General features: G+C 30.7%; 3 protein-coding genes across 3 annotated transcripts; 2 read left to right on the top strand and 1 right to left on the bottom strand.

Moving 5' to 3' along the window:
- Positions 1–4,186: 4,186 nt before the first annotated feature.
- On the top strand, positions 4,187–7,333 carry LOC120258086. The gene is made up of 8 exons (XM_039265431.1): positions 4,187–4,614; positions 4,960–5,251; positions 6,041–6,112; positions 6,218–6,285; positions 6,382–6,532; positions 6,610–6,690; positions 6,782–6,871; positions 6,972–7,333. The coding sequence occupies exons 2-8, from the start codon at positions 5,078–5,080 to the stop codon at positions 7,071–7,073; spliced, it is 738 nt and encodes a 245-aa protein (XP_039121365.1). The 5' UTR covers positions 4,187–4,614; positions 4,960–5,077; the 3' UTR covers positions 7,074–7,333.
- Positions 7,334–9,465: 2,132 nt separating this feature from the next.
- LOC120258864 (eukaryotic translation initiation factor 5-like) lies at positions 9,466–13,826 on the top strand. The gene is made up of 2 exons (XM_039266315.1): positions 9,466–9,571; positions 11,854–13,826. The coding sequence occupies exon 2, from the start codon at positions 12,213–12,215 to the stop codon at positions 13,587–13,589; it is 1,377 nt and encodes a 458-aa protein (XP_039122249.1). The 5' UTR covers positions 9,466–9,571; positions 11,854–12,212; the 3' UTR covers positions 13,590–13,826.
- Positions 13,827–14,781: 955 nt separating this feature from the next.
- Positions 14,782–15,852, bottom strand: LOC120258218. Its single transcript, XM_039265578.1, has 2 exons — positions 15,613–15,852; positions 14,782–15,563 (listed from the first exon to the last, which is right to left on the bottom strand). Exon 2 carries the CDS (start codon positions 15,526–15,528, stop codon positions 14,953–14,955), a length of 576 nt encoding a protein of 191 aa, XP_039121512.1. The 5' UTR covers positions 15,529–15,563; positions 15,613–15,852; the 3' UTR covers positions 14,782–14,952.
- Positions 15,853–17,942: the final 2,090 nt, after the last annotated feature.

Below are 17,942 nucleotides of genomic sequence, written 5' to 3'. Positions count from 1 at the left end.
TCAATTTCCAACTCCAATGGAAAGGGTGGCCCTCAAAATGGATACATTTATTTATTTGAAGTTTTAGATAGAAAGAACAACACTATCAATCTTTCAAGTGTCTTTATTGGCTTGCCCACAAAATAAGCCTTATGAAATCATCTCACAACCCATTCTTTATTATGAACTTAGTTAAATTATTATTATTTAATTAAGTCCATCTCTTTCTCTTAAAATTATTAGTCAACACACTAAAAACTTTGGTGGACCAACATTATTCTTCACATTATTGTCCTAATCTTTACTTAAACCTTAGTTTTAATTGACAAGACTCTTCATTAAATAATCATAAAATTGATATATAATATTTGATCTCTTAATATACACACATACACATAAATACATATACATATCCATGTTAACATCAATGGATGGAGTAACTAGTTTTAAATTTTATTAAAAAATTTATTGATAAGGCTTTGAGTTGGAATTTATTTTTATTTTATTTATTATTTATTTATTTATTTTTTTGACTAATAGCTTTGAGTTGATATAGTTCCATCATATGTAATGGTTTACATCACTGAGAGAAGATAAAGACTTTTTGAAATTCTTTCCCTTGTTTGGGTTTTAGTGGGAAATTCACACTATAATAGGTTGGTAGATAATTGGACCACATGACGCCAAATCACCCAAGATCTTTTGATTTCCTTCATTCTGATCCTTCATGCCATTTCAATGAACTTCTTTTTCCTTTAAATATATAAAAATAATCTTTTAAATTTCTTTCATATATATATATATATATTTATATATATATATATTTATATTTATATATCAATTTTTAGTGTTATGTTGTAAAAAATAAATTTGTAATCATCAAACACCAACAACTTATTAGTTTATGAACACTGGATCCCTTATATAGGTTATTCATGTTTTACTAAAGAGGTGTGTTCGAATTCAAGATTATGCAGAATAAAACATAAGTATATTGAAAAATTACTTTATGTCTGTATAATATATCGATAATGTAGATTATTTATTTTGTCAAATATATATATATATATACTCCTCTCTCTCAAACTCAATCTAAATTTATGTTGGAATTTTTTTAACAAAATAAAGGTGGGATATTTGACTCCCTCCCATTATGGTTCCATCCTAATTTTTTTTTGTTAATTATAATTAAATTATATAAAACTATATAAAAATAATATGTCATAATTATTTTATATAATTTTTTTATTATCATTCATACTAATAGCTTATAACTCTTTATGTTGGAGAATTAGCCTAAAAATTCTATAAAAAAAATTATCTGCATTCTTTAAAAAATAGTGAGTGTATTTTTATGTTTTCATAATTTATATAAATTTATTCATTGTTATTGAGTATGCAAATAGACTTGGTTCGTTATATCAATGAGTTTTTGGTCTATTAATATTGAGTCTGATGTTCATATCTTTGCTAAAAAATGGGTTTAAACTTCTAATGTGAGGCTATAGATATGTTGAATTATTAATTGTACATCTATATATATTTATGATATGACTTATCCACTTTGATATATATATATATATATATATATATATCATTATAATTTATCTGAATTTTAAATATATCACAATATACATTAAATAAATAATAATAAAATTTTTAATATTAATTATTATCATGCATGCAAAGGTGGCAAGTTGTTCAACCACACTTAAAATCTCATGAGATCTATAGACTATAGATGCACCAATAACCACTAAACATTGGTTTAGGGTTTTATGGGGTCCCATCATCACCCCTTATCATGAAGGTGAGACAAGCACATCAATGACCATGGAGGTTTGCCAACTAAACCAAACCAAATACCTCATCCTTATAAATAAATTAATAAATATTCAATTCCAAACCTTCATTTTCTCACATTGGTCATCTTCATTGACCATACCCCATTATTTATTTTCTAACTAATTTTTCATATTAAATTTAGATTCTAATCTCTCATGTTTAGTAAGAAAGATACTTGTTTTTATTTTATGATTTTGATTTTTTATAATCTTAGTTAATCAATGTATATGAGATTACATATAATTTTTTTTATTTAAGGGATTAAGTAGAAAAACTCTCATTAAGTTAAGTAATGCATTGCTTTAAGTAAAATATTAAAAATGCCATTTTAGAAAACACTCATAATTTACATATATATTATATAATAATTTTTTTTTATGAAATATAGATAAGCCATGTGTTAGGAGTGTACTCAGATGTAGAGCTGATACATTAACGTGCATGTGCCCTCATCCTGTATAAGCTTATATTTAAAGTCATTTTTTAGGTAAAATATGAACACTTTATGAAGAGACCGAGTACTACTAGATTTATTGTTCAAAAGATAATTTGCTATATAAATAATTAATTAATATCAACTTTTTCTATTAAAAAATAAAAATAAAAAAGTATTATGCAAGGACTGCGCTTTGAATGAAATGGTTGTTGATCTACTCCTAAATTTGTTGGCTCATTTTTCATTTCAATTTTAAGACTAATAAATCCCTTTTGGAAGGATGTTAACACAAAAATCAAACATATTAATCAAGTATATGTATGGTCCTCATAAGTCTAACAAGTTAGGTTACTCAATCTTATGAGTCACTTTCACCACTAGTACTCTTTTTTTCTTTGATAGAAAATAAAACTATTATCACTTTCCATCTATATCCCCTTTATTTTCTAAAATCATATATATATATACATATTATAAATTCAATTAATTTTATCAATTTAAACAGTACTAATAAACTATTAAACTGGTTTTGGCGCCTAGCCAAACAGCTATACAATTATTGAGTTATCATTGAGTTTCTAACATGTTTTTAGTTGTAAAGTTTGGACAAATATATTTATTTATTACTTAATAATTTTTAGACAATTTTATTTGATTTTCCAAAATCCGATCTCCTTTTGTTTTTTATATCTACATTTATATAAGAGTCATGTATTTATTTCTTTGATATTAAAAATTATATAAGCATCAATTATTGAGTTTTTGAGGCTTGTAATTATGATAAAATTACTTGGCTACTAATTGTAAAAAAAATTATGTTTGTGAATAGAAAAAAAATTATGAAGATGTAGATTTTTTTTATTTTTTTTTAGAAATGTGTACATGTTACATCAAAATTATATATAATAGTAGAGTTACTATTTTAATGCATCTGTGCTCGTACCCTGCATGTGTGTAGTTTGAATCACCTTCTCTAAAAAGACATGAACACTTTACTCAGAGACTATATTACCAATATATCAAAAGGTAAAAAAATGTAGATTAATTTTTATTTTTTAATTTTTTATTTTTCAAAATGAATGAATAGAAGAAATTATATATATATTAACTTACTTGATATTGGAAAGATATATAAATAATATTTTTTTTAACAAGGGTATATAAATAATTTCATTTTGTGTAAGGCATCCAAGCAAAAATCTTATAATTACCAACTTTTAGTTCATAATTGTTTTTTAACATAATGTAATTAATTCGCATATACATTTAAATATGTGCGTGAGTATTATTTTTAAATGTTAAAAAAATAAGGTTAAAAAAGGATGGTGCTCGTGGTCGTGAGTATTAACGGCCAAACAAGATAAATCTTGTGATTTTTGAAGCGGTTAGTGTTTGGTCGTGGCCAACGTGCGGTTGTGCTTTTTACCTCACTACCCTTCTCTCTTTATCTCTCTCAAAAACATTACAGAAGTGAAGTTCACAAACAAAGTTTTTATTAATTAATTAATTTATTTAAATTTTTACTTAACATTCATTTACTCTAAATTAATATATATATATATATATATATATATTTTTAAACCATCATAACTGATGTATCTCTATACCCGTTTATAATTATTTGTTAATTTTATCAAAAAATATATATATATATATATATATATATTAATAATTAAATTATTGTTAAACTGTTTTCCTAACACTTTCCAAAAGAAATTTCACTATTTTTCAGAAATAGCAAGTAATTTTAAAATTTTAAAATTTTAAAATTTTAAATTTAAATTTTTTTTTTTTTAGTTTTAGGAAAGTAGTAGTTATAATATAGTACAAGCAGTAGATTTGGAGAGAGAGAAGTTTAGAAGAAGGAGAGGGGTAGAATGGGAATGGTATCTCTTAGCAGTGAAGGGAGAAGTATTAAAATGGAAGTAGAGATGAGAGACTTTGGCTTGAGTTCATCTCTTCTCTTGTTTCTCATCAATCTCTTGCTTCCTTTTGCTCCTCTCTTCTTCTTCTTCTTCTCCTTCTCCTTCTCCTTCTTCCCCTTCTTGTTCGCTTTCATTAAAATCTCTATCTCTCTTTCTTCACTTGAAGATATCCTAATTCCACTTTGCAAGTTTTCTTTCTCCTCTTAGTATTGCTTGCTTGTTTCTTTGGCATGCTTGGGTTTGTGACTCTCTTATGGTGATGTTTGAGTAAATAGATAAAAGAGAGAAGAAGAGCTTTCAAGTGATACCAAAAAGCTGCTGCCTTTTTTCCATCATCCACAGAGGAAGAGAGAGATAGAGAAAGAGGGGAAAAAAAGGCTTTCTTTTTAGTTCCTTTGAGCTCTTTGTCCTCCTTCTGTCTTTCCTCTGGTTTGTCTTGCTTTGTTCCCCCCTTTTTTCTTGTGCTCTCTCTTTTATTTTGTTGTTTGGAGTGTTGATTGATTGCTTGTCTTGTTTAAATCCTCTTGATTTTGAACATTTTGAATTTTTATTCTTCATTATTCGGATTAATTGTTCATTCTATTTTAAGACTCTTGTTTTCTTCTGGGTTAATTTTCTTGTATCTTTTTCTTTTGTTGTAGTTCTGGGAATCAATAACTGGTTCTTGATTTATTGCCTTCAAAATGTTTGATCATTTGCGTGAATGAAAAGTAATATTATGTTTTTGAATTGTGATTCAATCTGATTTCATTACACTTTACTTTCTCATAACAGTGATCAAATAAATAAATGGGAGATCATTTTGTGTTGTTGGTTGATCGGTTGCTGACTGAGCAAACATTGGAAGCTGCCATCCAAAGCCGAAACCAGGCGAAGATGGAGCCCTGGCTCGATGCCTTTGTCGGACTCTGAGTCTGAGTTTAATCATCAGAAGAAGAAGAAGGACAAAGATAAGAATGGAGATGAAGGCTTTTCCACTGGCAAATTGGTCGAGTGCCGAATATGCCAGGATGAAGATGAGGACTCTAACATGGAGACCCCATGCTCTTGCTGTGGCAGCTTGAAGGTTAATATGAAATCTTTCATCATCTCCTTTAATGAACTGAAACTAGATTAGCAAACACCTATGGATGTCCTGTTTCTGTCAATTAATATTTAACATTGATAATGTTGCTTGTTTGTACTAGATTAGCCAATTGATTACTTTGATGTCTTTAGCTGAATTCTATATATCTGATATTGATGATTCTATTGTTTTGTTTTGATATAGGGATAGAAAATTGGGTAAGTATCAATTGTCTTGTTCTTCTTTTGAGATCACATAACTTTGTGGATGAAAGTGAAATGGTTCATTGAATAACATTAAAGATTGAGTGATTAGGTGTTGCTTCTCTTAAGAAGAAGCCTTAAATTTAGTCATGTTTGGTGAACATTGGATTTTAATGTGGGTCCCTTAAAGTCAAATACTTGCCTCCATTGAAGTTCAATGCTGTGTTGGACATTGCAAGTGGACCCCTACATACCTTCCTTACTATTATAGTATTATTGCTCCTTTTCTTTGCTTTGGTACTAACCGACATAATTTGTAATTTGATAAACAAATGAAGAAAATTGAAGGGTGATTTGGTTTTCCTGTTTCTTCTCAATTATCATTAATACCTGTTGTGCAGAATCATGTTGTGGTGTGGATATTAGCTTGGAAACCCCATGATAAATATAAATTAAACTACACAGATGATTTGTGTTTTTCATGTCAATTGAACCTTCTTGCTCAGTTCTTGTAGAATTTCATTGTCTTAAAGTTTTTATTTAGTATGTGTGATTGAAAAACACTGAACCTTGGCTTCTTTTTCAGTATGCTCATCGTAAATGTGTTCAAAGGTGGTGTAATGAGAAAGGGGACACAGTGTGTGAGATATGCCTTCAGGTACAAGTTCGACGGTTTTTTTCTCTCAATCTTTGCTTCATGTGTTTACATATTGGCGTTATATCATAACTAAATGCCTTTGTTATGCCTGTTTTTCTGGCTCAGCAATTCAAGCCTGGTTATACAGCTCCTCCCCAGTTGTTTCACTATGGAGGTATTCCAATGAACTTCAGGTATCTCTTTTATGGTCAATTTTGTTTTTGGATTGAATTCTATCCTTCAAAGACATCACCGATCACCTTTAAAATGCCGTTTTGTGTTTATGCCAGGGGAAATTGGGAGGTGTCTCGGCGTGATATCAACAATCATCGATTTATAACAATGGTTCCAACTGCTCGTGATCTTGTTGATTCTGACGATGATGACTATTCAGTTTCATCCACTAGAAACATGATGTACTGTCGAACCGTGGCAATAGTTGTAAGATTCTATCCTTTTAAAATGCTTCAAAAGTTTCAATTCCAAGTTGATTAATTCATTCAATTCCTTTCTTGCAGTTCATGGTTCTCTTGGTTCTCCGTCATACTCTTCCAATAATTCTCACCGGAGTCGAGCAGTACTCCTTGACTCTATTCACTGTAAATCTCCAAAACTCAATTGATACTAGTCTGAAAGTTTAAACATATCTTGTAATTCTCAATTATTCTTGCTATTTCCTTCTTAAACCAGTTACTGCTTCTGAGGACCGCCGGCATTGTCCTTCCTCTGTATGTAATGCTCAAAGCAGTGACAACATTTCATCGTCGGCGCATCCAGCAGGTAAACTAATTCCATCCAATTAACGCCATAAATCATAATGTTCTTCACTTTCACCGCAGAATCAATCAAAGTGTAAATGCTTTTCTGATTGATCTCTTAGGCAGCACAAGAACCAGCAATTCCCGCGTCCAACGAAGCGACAACACGGGCACAAGCATCGCAAACAATGCCGACTGAAATGCACATGATTCATGTTCACTAACAAGTTGCGGCGATGTACTTGTCGCTGCAAAAACTGCAGAAATTTCATCCACTGAAGCTTCAAATGGGAGTTTATTAGTGACAGTAATATTTCGACACTCGGTTTTCGTATTTCATTGTACATATGAACTCATACTGTGAAGAGACTTCGAATGATGATCATGCCACTCTCTTCAAATGTATGAAAGATGAAGTGGTAATGTATATTGTTTATGAAGGAAAAAAAAAGAAAAGAAAAGAAAAAAAAGAAGAAAAAAAAAACATGGTTTCTTCTTAATTATGTCAGTATTAATTATAATTACATAATAAGAAATAAATAAATTTGAGTCGTTTGTATATATACCCCTGTAATTTCTGCTAATTATACGAGTTGCTTGTACACCTCTCTAAACTAAAGAATCTTCTGATTAACTTCATTGAAGTTGAATTCACAAAGTTATATTTAAGCACATATGTATAATCATGAAAATCAACTCATTTATGTAGATAAAATTTTGAACAGGTATTGATAATTAATATCTAAATGTGAAGTGATGAAAGCAATTTCAAATTTTCAACAATTTTTTTTTTTAAACAATTTCAACATTTTTGTAGGTCAAAAGTTTCAAACTTTCAAGATGCTTAAAAAAATATATAGCAACAAAATTTACCAATTGAATTATGTATTTTTTTATTTGCATGAACTATGACAAAATCATCATCATCATTATTATTTCCTTTTTGAGTCTTGTAAAAAAATGTTTTTTTAGTTTTTTTGCTCAATAATAAAAATAACAAATTTGATGATTTTATCCTTGTTCAATCCAATTAAAATAACTGGTAATTCTAATAAAGCTTTGTATTTGTAAATTAGTTACTTATTTTTATTTTGTCAAAATATCTTTGTATTTGTAAATATATGCCTATTTTGTTACTGTTTAATTGCCACTTTTTAAAAAAATTAGTTACTTATCTTAATTTTGTCAAAATATCACATAGTTTTTAAAAATTATTTTTATTTTATTATCCCATTAAATTCATTCATTCTTTCTTTATTTTGAAATGCACCATCTCATTTTCTTTATATAATTGATGTGAGATAAAGTGGTAAATATGATACATGCTTATTTTATAGAAAATATTAGTTTTTTTCTATAATTTTTAAAATTTTTTTAAAAAAGTAAATCTGAAAATTTTGAACATTCATTCCCACCAAAAGTTTGGTTTAGAAATCAAAAGGACCAAAGATATGTATATATATATATATATATATATATATATATATATATATATATTCAATCAAAAATATAAAAAATACCTCCAATCAAAAATTTGAAAATACCCTATTTGAAAATTTGAACATTCATTTAAAAATTATTTTTTTGAAATAAAAAAAAAATCAAAGATGTATACTACCAATCAAAAATTTAAAAATATCTCTTCTTCCATAATTTCCTAAAAATTTGAACATTCATTCCAACAAAAAATTGTTTTAGAAGTCAGAAAATAAAAAAATATATACTTTCATTAATAAATTAGTTAGAAATTGACTCCGTATTTTTTTTGATGGAGCTACTATTTCGGTTAGTTATTACATGTATTTGAAGAGATAATATATTTAATTCTTTCATTATAATTCAAAAAAGCACAAATTTGGGCAAAAAAAAAAAAGATTAATACTCTCTGGGTTTTTTAAAATGATAAATATAAGGAAATAAAAATTCTTATAGAAAATGACAAATAAGGATTAACGAGAAAGTAAAATATATATATATATATACATATATAAAGAAACTTTGTGATTAATATATTTTTGGTTTATTTGAAAAAAAAAATCTAGCAAAAGTAATATAATTACAAAATTTATTATATTTTCTTAAAATTTTTTTTGTTAGAACAGTTAAAGAACTTGATTTTCATTAAAGGTCAAAAGTTCAACTTTGTTCCAATGTATGATCGAAATTTTAATAATAAAAAGAGTGTATATTTAGGTTGTTTTTTCTATGTTGTCTTAATTAAAAAATTCTTGTATAATATCTAAATGTATATATATATATATAATCAATATTTGAATCTTAGTTTTTCTATACCTCCAAAAAAATTGTAATTTAATACTTTAAAACCAAAATCAGCTTCTAATTTTTGTAAATATAACCCTCTAAGTCTAAGAGGACACATTGGAAACAAATCCTTGGTTTTACAAGGGTATATGTGCAAAACAATAGCATATAATATATATATATAAATATATTTTTTTTAGGGGACCAAATTATTGAATTGGGCCCAAATCCAGCCCACACACAGCACCGCCTTGAAAGCATGGCAAGGACTGTAATTACAAGCAAATCCAGGGGCAATGTTTAAACAAACCGGTGCCCTAATCCTAGAAGAACTATGCTGCCCTTAACGCTATCTCGTCTCTATATAAATCCCTCGCAGCCGACCTTTCCTTCTCATCGCTTCCTTGTGAGCTAGGGCATCATCGACCGCTTAATTGATTGCGTATCCCTCTCGGGCGAGGTGAGAATCCCTTCCGATCGCCTCTCTAATTTGTTTATCGATGCATGTTTGGCTATTGATTGATCGAGATTTTGGATCTTTTGATTTGTTGTTGCTGTTGTTTTTGACTGAATTTGATGATTCTGTTTTGATATATTCGTGATCTGGATGTGTTTTTGGTTGATGGATTGTTTTTGGTTTGAAGAACCTAATTGATTCATAACGAGGTTGGTTTGATTGGTGAGTTATCTGAGATCTGAATGCCCAATTGTTTTTGATCCGATTGATTTTCTTTGGTTTTTATTGGTGTTTATTGGGGTGATTTGGTTTTTTATTTTCTCTTTTTTTTAGGATTAAGTATTGTTTTTCTTTCCATCTTTTATGTGAATCTAATATTTATTGATTAATTAAAGTCAGGTTTTGTTGGCGATGGTAGATTTTCAACATCGATTATTGGTCTTCCGAAATTGAATTTTTTAATTGTCAGATTTGTATTTTTTTTCTAGATGTTGTTTGTTATAATATTTTTTTTTTTTTAATGTCGGCATGTGAATCTTGGAAGAGGTTTCTGAATTTATTGTTTATAGCCTCTGGTTGATTCACATGCTTGGAGAATGATAAGTTAGATCTTCTGTGTTTTCCTTCAATCTAAGGAGTGTTAATGGACGTGTTCTAAGTGTTTGTTGTAAGGTGTGAGATGGATCCTTTTTGAATGTTGTGATTATCCTCTTTGATACAGTCTTTAACAAATTTATAATTGAAGAGGCTGTAGATAATTGTGTTTGTGGGAATAAGAAATTGAGCATGCATAAACCTATATAAAATACAATGAACTCTTGAGGTTTCATGATGGACTTTTTTCTTTGTGCACATTGTGGTTATGTCATGATTGTAGTTGTAGCTGGTTAATTTTTGTGATCATGTAGAGTGTTGTTTGTTCACTAGTAGTCTATTAGGTCCTAGAAGATTAACTTGAGGTTTTATTTGGTTTTATGGGAGATGATTCGTTAGTGAGGTGAATCAAAATTACTTAGTCAGTGATGTTGTGATTTTATGTTGGAGTATCAGATTTCTCTTGTGCACACCTTGTAGCAGTGAATGAACTTATGTGATGCTTGGTAATTGTTTTTGATTATCCAAGATCTGCCCATTTATTCCTGAAGTAGCTGTGCATTAATGATTGATTTCAAACCTGTGATCAACTTCATTATGTCGAATTTCAGTTAGAACTTCAGTTTTTAATTTTCTTGTTGATTTCTTTTTTGGAAAATTCCACAATTCAGTAGAATTTGATTGGTATCATCTATATCAATCAATGTTCCAAGTTTGTGTCTTATCTTATGTCCAGGGAGATTTTAGTTGTGGGCTGCTGGTAGAACTTGTAGGTTTAGCTGGTGAATTGATCAGGCTTTCTTAATTCTGACCAGTGGATTCTCCTGTTGTCTGTCCTTTTTGTTGCTTGTTCTCCGTTAGTTGCCTACCCTTGAATTGGTTTCTATATGGTAAACTGTTGAGTCAACCAAAGAAACAAGCTGAAGATGTGTCAAAGCATCATAGTTATTAAAATAATGCGATATCATAGTGGGTCAGTGATATTTTCTTTGTTGAAGAACTGATCAGGTATAGTTGCAAACTTGGGTAAATGAGGTAGGATTTCTATGCATGGCCAGACTTTGATTTTTGTTATGATCAAAAGGGAACTTCACGTGTCAGTTTTTTCTCTTGTATACAATTTGTGTTTTTCCTTCCCATTATTCCCCTATCATGCCAACCATGCTGTATTAAATGGTAAAGTCTTCTCAATGGAATTGCCTTGGATCAATTTGCAGTGTTAAATGGTTGCTTTCAGAGTGTAGATCCTTTGCTCTAATTCTTGTACTTGTTGCATTCAAAGATGTTCCAAGTCAATATTGTATGACACTCTTGCATATGTGACATGCCAGGTTCTGGTAAATAGTTATGAATAGCAGCCATAATGTCACATGTCCCATATCTAGCTATTTTCATACGGTATACTTGATATTGTAGTTTTTATTTTTAGCAAACCAAACAATAGGACCTCCACTTAGTTTCAGCCAAGCTTTGTCCTAGTCATGGATAGATCACCTAGGTTTGGGTCATAAGCAGTGACGATCTTCCTATGAAGACTTGCTATTGTAACTCTTCTTGGAGGATTCCATCTACAAATACAAAGTTTATGGCTGACCAATATTGCTCATCATTGTAAACCTAATCATTTTTCATTTACATGATTTTACTCATCATTTATATATTTTATTAATTATTATTATTATTTGATTCAGGACTTAGGCAAATTACTGGATTGCTGCACTCTGCCAAAGTGGAGGGCGTCAAGTTTGAAGCATCTTTTATGTCTGAAAAAGCCTGTCACTTTTTGGGATCAATTGGTTTGCTTGGAGAATATTCTCCTACTTCAAGAAACAGGCACAGACTCTCGTCGGAGAGTTTTGGCTGCATGCATCAAGAACTAATTCAGTATTGCACACCAGATATTGGTTGCCCTTGTCTGCAACCTATTAACAGCTGTTTTTCTGTTGTTCTTGAAAGGAAGTTCTTAACCAACGCTATTGTTGCTTCTGGTGCTTACTGTCTCTGATTATTAACTTATTCACCAAGACGGTACTAAACTTGTTGAGAAAAGATGGCTTTGCAGAACATTGGCGCTGCAAACAGCGATGATGCCTTTTATAGGTATAAGATGCCCAAGATGATCACAAAAATAGAAGGCCGTGGGAATGGCATCAAAACTAATGTTGTGAACATGGTTGATATTGCAAAGGCTCTTGCAAGACCTGCTTCTTACACCACAAAATACTTTGGATGTGAGCTAGGTGCACAATCTAAATTTGATGAGAAGACTGGAGTTTCACTTGTTAATGGTGCCCATGACACTGCCAAGCTTGCAGGTCTTCTTGAGAATTTTATCAAGAAATACGTGCAGTGTTATGGATGCGGCAACCCTGAAACAGAGATCATCATTACTAAGACCCAGATGCTAAACCTGAAATGTGCTGCTTGTGGCTTCATTTCTGATGTTGACATGAGGGACAAGCTTACGACTTTTATCCTGAAGAACCCTCCGGAGGTGAAAAAGGGAACCAAGGACAAGAAGGCTTTGCGGAGGGCAGAGAAGGAGAGGCTGAAGGAAGGAGAGGCTGCTGATGAGGAGCAGAAAAAGCTGAAGAAAGAAGTGAAGAAAAAGGGTGCTGTGGCTTCCAAGAATGGGACATCATCAAAGGCTACTACTGCTCCTTCAAAGAAGAAAGCTGGTGCTGGCTCTGATGAGGATCATCATTCATCTTCTCCGAATGGTAGCCAGGCGGGTGATAACGATAATGATGATGATGGTGATGATGTCCAATGGCAGACAGACACCTCACTGGAGGCTGCAAGACAGCGCATTCAGGAGCAACTAAGCGCTGTGACAGCAGAGATGGTGATGCTCTCCACTGATGAAGCAAAACAGGAGAAGAAGCTACCGCCGAAAGCAGAGAAAGAGCACCCTACCAACGGAAATGCTGAATCTAAGGTGAGTGAAGCTGATAACAGTGTTCAAGCCAACAATTATGACAATTTACTTGCCGAAATCAAGGGGAACCTCAAGAAGGGCTCTAGCCCTAGTCAGTTGAAGACCGCCCTGAGCTCTCTTCCTGGATCTCCAGTTGAAGTGATGAATGCTCTATTCGAGGCACTCTTTGATGGTGCAGGGAAGGGGTTTGCGAAAGAGGTGACTAAGAAAAAGAACTATCTCACAGCCTTTGTTCAAGATGAAGAGTCTCAGATGCTTCTCCTTGGAGCGGTGGAATCCTTCTGTCAGAAGGCCAGTGCAGATGCTGTCAAGGAAGTAGCTCTTGCTCTCAAGGTCCTGTATGACATTGATGCTCTTGAAGAGGACTCAATTATTCAATGGTATGAAGCTGGACTTGTAGGAGACAACAAGAATTTGCCGGTGTGGAAGAATGTTAAGCCCTTTGTCCATTGGCTTCAGAGTGCAGAGTCCGAGTCTGAGGAGGAATGAAGTTGTAGTTAGATTTACTGCTTGCCGTCATGCTTTATCAGTTTATTATATTGTCATCAGTTGGTTTATGTGGGTCTTATATAAGTGTTTTGCTTGGTATTTGCTGCTTGTCTTGTTGTTATCCACTAGACTCAGTTTGCTATTTCTATTTCTTATGTCTTGTGTCTGTTGAACACATTATGTGAACTGGTGTTTTTCTCTTTTGGAATAAATTGTCACTGCTATTGCTTGCATGAATTCTGGTATGTTAATCAGTTTTGGGCCCGTTTGGTTAGTGTTTGCAGCTCATCTCAATTGTGTGCCAACTTTGTGCCAGTGGGGCTATATGAGTTTCTTGTATTTTGTCAGAAAGACACTGTCATATCAAGATGATTGATGTGAATTTTGTTGTGGCGGTTTCTCTCCCACCGAAACTTCAAATCAGGATATGTTTTCATCTTGGAGCTTGTCACTTGTCAGAGCACACTATGCAATATTGCAATGCTTGTGTGTATTTATGTCCTTCCAAAGTTTGGTACACGTACAATCCAGAATGTGCTATGAAATTATTATGTATGTGACCAAATTTTATTTCTTACTAGTTTTAATTTATAGAAACAATAAAAAAAAAGAGAAGTTGGTGTGATTTGAAACTCATTCAATTCTGAATTAGTAGAATTTAATTTTGATCATTACTCTCCCTCTCATTACTTGTTTTTGAATTGTTGAGTTGTTGATACTTAATGATTCTGTCTCTAGATTTTGGAAGGAGACCAGATATATAACATGTACATGTAATTACTGGTCTTCTTTTCTTGTTGGAGCTATTTTAGCCACATATCCACAGTGCTGAGTTTCTTGGAAGTTGCAACACCATTCCATTGCAATAACATTTTTTTTTTAATTTATATTTATTTATTTATTTTGTCCTTATCTCATCCCTCACATTGGCCCCCCAGACACACGCATTGATCTACCTAATAAACAAACAATGATAATAATAATATTCAAAATGATTAAATTGAATTCCCCAACTTTACAAAAAACTTCAAACAAAGTGAGTTGAATAACAAATTCAAATAAAACACACAAACTCATCCCTATCAAACATACCACCACCAACAAAATATATATATATATATATATATATATATATATATATATATATATATATATATATATATATATAATCCCACTGATTTAATATGAACTCTTCTATCAATTCACATCCTCAATTCCAACAACACATTAATTCTCTCATATAGTTCTTCCTTACTCACCACAGTAATTCATATACCATATATAAATAATACAAACAGAATCAAGAGAAATAATACAATTCTACAAATCACATATATATATATATATAATATATAATATGTGATCATCTTGAGCAAATGTTCTCTTCTGCAATGGTTTCCAACAATGGTTTCCTAGACCTGCAAACACTCAACCTATACTTAAACTCAAGCATGGATAATGATGATGATGATGATGATGATGATGAACAACAACCTTCATCTTCATCCTCAGTACCCATCTTAATTCTCCCCTCTATATCTTCATCCTGATTGACCACCACCAACTCCGGCGCTGCTTGATGGAAATCTGGCAACACTCTAGTCCTCCCACCGGAAGCTCGGCGGAGAGCTGAGTTAGCAGCCATGAGTAACCGACCCATATCACCAGTTGTGATCACTGCATTGAGCCTTTTCATAGGGAACATAACATAAACATTGCCGGACTCCAAATCCTCATCGGCGGCCAGCGGTGAGAATCTCCGGCCAACTTCCATTGATCTTGAGTTGACAAGGAAGTGGTTGGGATTTTCAAACATGAGTTCAGCTGCGTTTGTTGGGCTTTGGATCTGTTTCAGTGTTCCATCTTTGAATATCACTTTTGCTCCTTTGTTTTGGTTTCCAAGAGATGTTGTTAACGTGCATGAGATGTAGTTCCCCATCAAAATTATAAATATCAACACCAAGATAAATATATATATATATATATATAAGAACAATATATATATAGAGAGAGAGAGAGAGAGAGAGAGAGAGAGAGAAGAGAAGTTGATGTTTGGTGAGTTGAACTGCAACTAGAAAGCTTGTTATGTTATGGAAAAAGAGGGAGAAAGAGGGAGGGAAAGGAGGGAGGAGTTGGTGCTAACTGCTAAGGAGTTGTTGAAGTTGGGAAAGGAATTAAGGAAAGGATGGGATTTATATTAATGAAGAAGATGAAAAGATGTGGAAAAGATGAATAATAAAGAGAAAGGGAGAGAAAAATGAAGGAAAGTTCTTTAATTAATTAATATGAGTTGCTTTTTAACCAAAGAATCGCTGGATACGCGTGTTCCATTTCAGTTCTAAAATTTTAATAAATAAATAAATAAATAAATAAATAAAAAGAAAAGAGCACAACATTGAAATGAAACATCACGTTGGTCATTTGCATTTGCAATTTTTAGCTGGTTTTACGTGTGGGTCCTACTGAAAAATGCCAATTTTTCATACTGTTCCTCTGCCCGTGGGCGGTGAGCGAGTCTCCCTTTTCTTTTTTCTTAAATATTATTTATTATGTTTTTATGCTGGTGTATATGAGGACCGTCTAAAAACATCTATAATAATTGTTAGATTACTATTTAAAAACTGTATTTCATTTATAAATAATTTTAAATAGTACTAAAAAATGGTATATAATGTTCTATAATAATTATATATAATAAATTTATATAGTATCTATATAATAAATAGTCATTAAATTATTTTTTAACAACTGAAAATAAACATCTCTAATATATAATATATATGTGAATGACTTAAACTCTTTCTTCGTATAAAGATATGTAACTTATGAAGTTATATACTATATATATATATATATATAAAATATGTCCATAAATTGAAAGACATTGAGTTGACTTGAGGTAAAATTGTCATTACTAAAACCAAAATGTTGTTTGGTTGCTGAAAGTGTGATGAAAGTGTCTAAATGCATAAGTGCTATTCTCATGCAATTCTCATTTTTTAAAATTTATTTAAAATATGTTTCATGTATGTATATTTAAAGTGAAAATAAAATAAAATTATTGTGATTTAATAAATTAATTTAAATATGAAATTTATCTCAATACACTTAAAATGATAAGCCCTTCACTACCATTCAATTTGGCGAGACCAAACACTAATCTACATTAACGAATATAAAAATGGAATTTATTGTGTTACTTAAAGAAAAACATGTTAATTGCGTTGATGATGTTAACAAAATTCTCACTTGATTTCTTTATAATATATGTTTTTTTTTCTCAAAAAATAGTGACATATTTCAGATTATTTATTAAACGAGTAACACACACATATTATTGTATATTTTAATTGATCTCTCACAGTATTTTTCTAAACAAAAATTACATCTATACATAATTACAAAATAAATTCATTTATTTATTTATTGAAAAAAAACATGTATTCATTTATTTTTGCAAATCAAATTTATGAAGTGAGGCACCAAGTAAACAAAATAAAACATAAATTATGGTGAAAAATGAGGCGATTATCATTTTTGACAATTCCAATGTTAATATTTTTATGGTGATATAAGCAACATAAAAGGGAAAAAAGACTTGGACAAATTGACTTAGCCTTGGCTTTAATAAAATGTGTAAACCTTTACTAGTCAAAGGTTTGAAAAAATGAGGTTACTAAGTCATGACTCTTTGGGGGAAATATATATAAAAGTCAAAGCCCATTTATGATCCCAAAAATGGGGAAATAAGCTTAAGTGGAATTATTTATTACTTAACTATCATTAAATTAAGTTTATATTAAAAATTTGTGTAGCTATGCAAGAGAAGTTCACATAAATAAATAAATAAATAAACTTATATGCTAACATAAACATTATAAACAAATGCTATGAAGTCAAACAATATTAAAATTATTAATCTAAATCAGTAAAACTATTAAAACTAAAATAGTTACTAATTATTTAAAGAGACAACTAGGAATTGCACTATTTATTTGTTCAAGAATAAAAAAAAAAACCTCCAATAATTTTTATAATGATGGACTAAATGATAACATTGAATGGATGATTACTCTACAAATTAAACTTCTTAAACTATGAGATTTTACTTCATCATAGATATACTGTCTTTTCCCAAAAAATATTGAAACACTTTAGACTAAGATTTATCATTTATTACAAGTTTACTTTTTGAACATGAAATTGATGTGCATAAGGGAGCCATGGTCTTTAAACAATTAAACTTTCTGAAAATAGCCAAATTAATGCAATATATTTTTTTTAAATTTTTTTATCTCCCATGGTATTTATAACACAAAGTTTAAAGAAAAAAATACTTTTATTCTATAATTA

The sequence above is a fragment of the Dioscorea cayenensis genome, chromosome 4 (assembly GCF_009730915.1).
Source record: "Dioscorea cayenensis subsp. rotundata cultivar TDr96_F1 chromosome 4, TDr96_F1_v2_PseudoChromosome.rev07_lg8_w22 25.fasta, whole genome shotgun sequence".
NCBI classification, from domain to species: Eukaryota; Viridiplantae; Streptophyta; class Magnoliopsida; order Dioscoreales; family Dioscoreaceae; genus Dioscorea; species Dioscorea cayenensis.
This window is presented reverse-complemented; position numbering and strand designations above follow the sequence as displayed.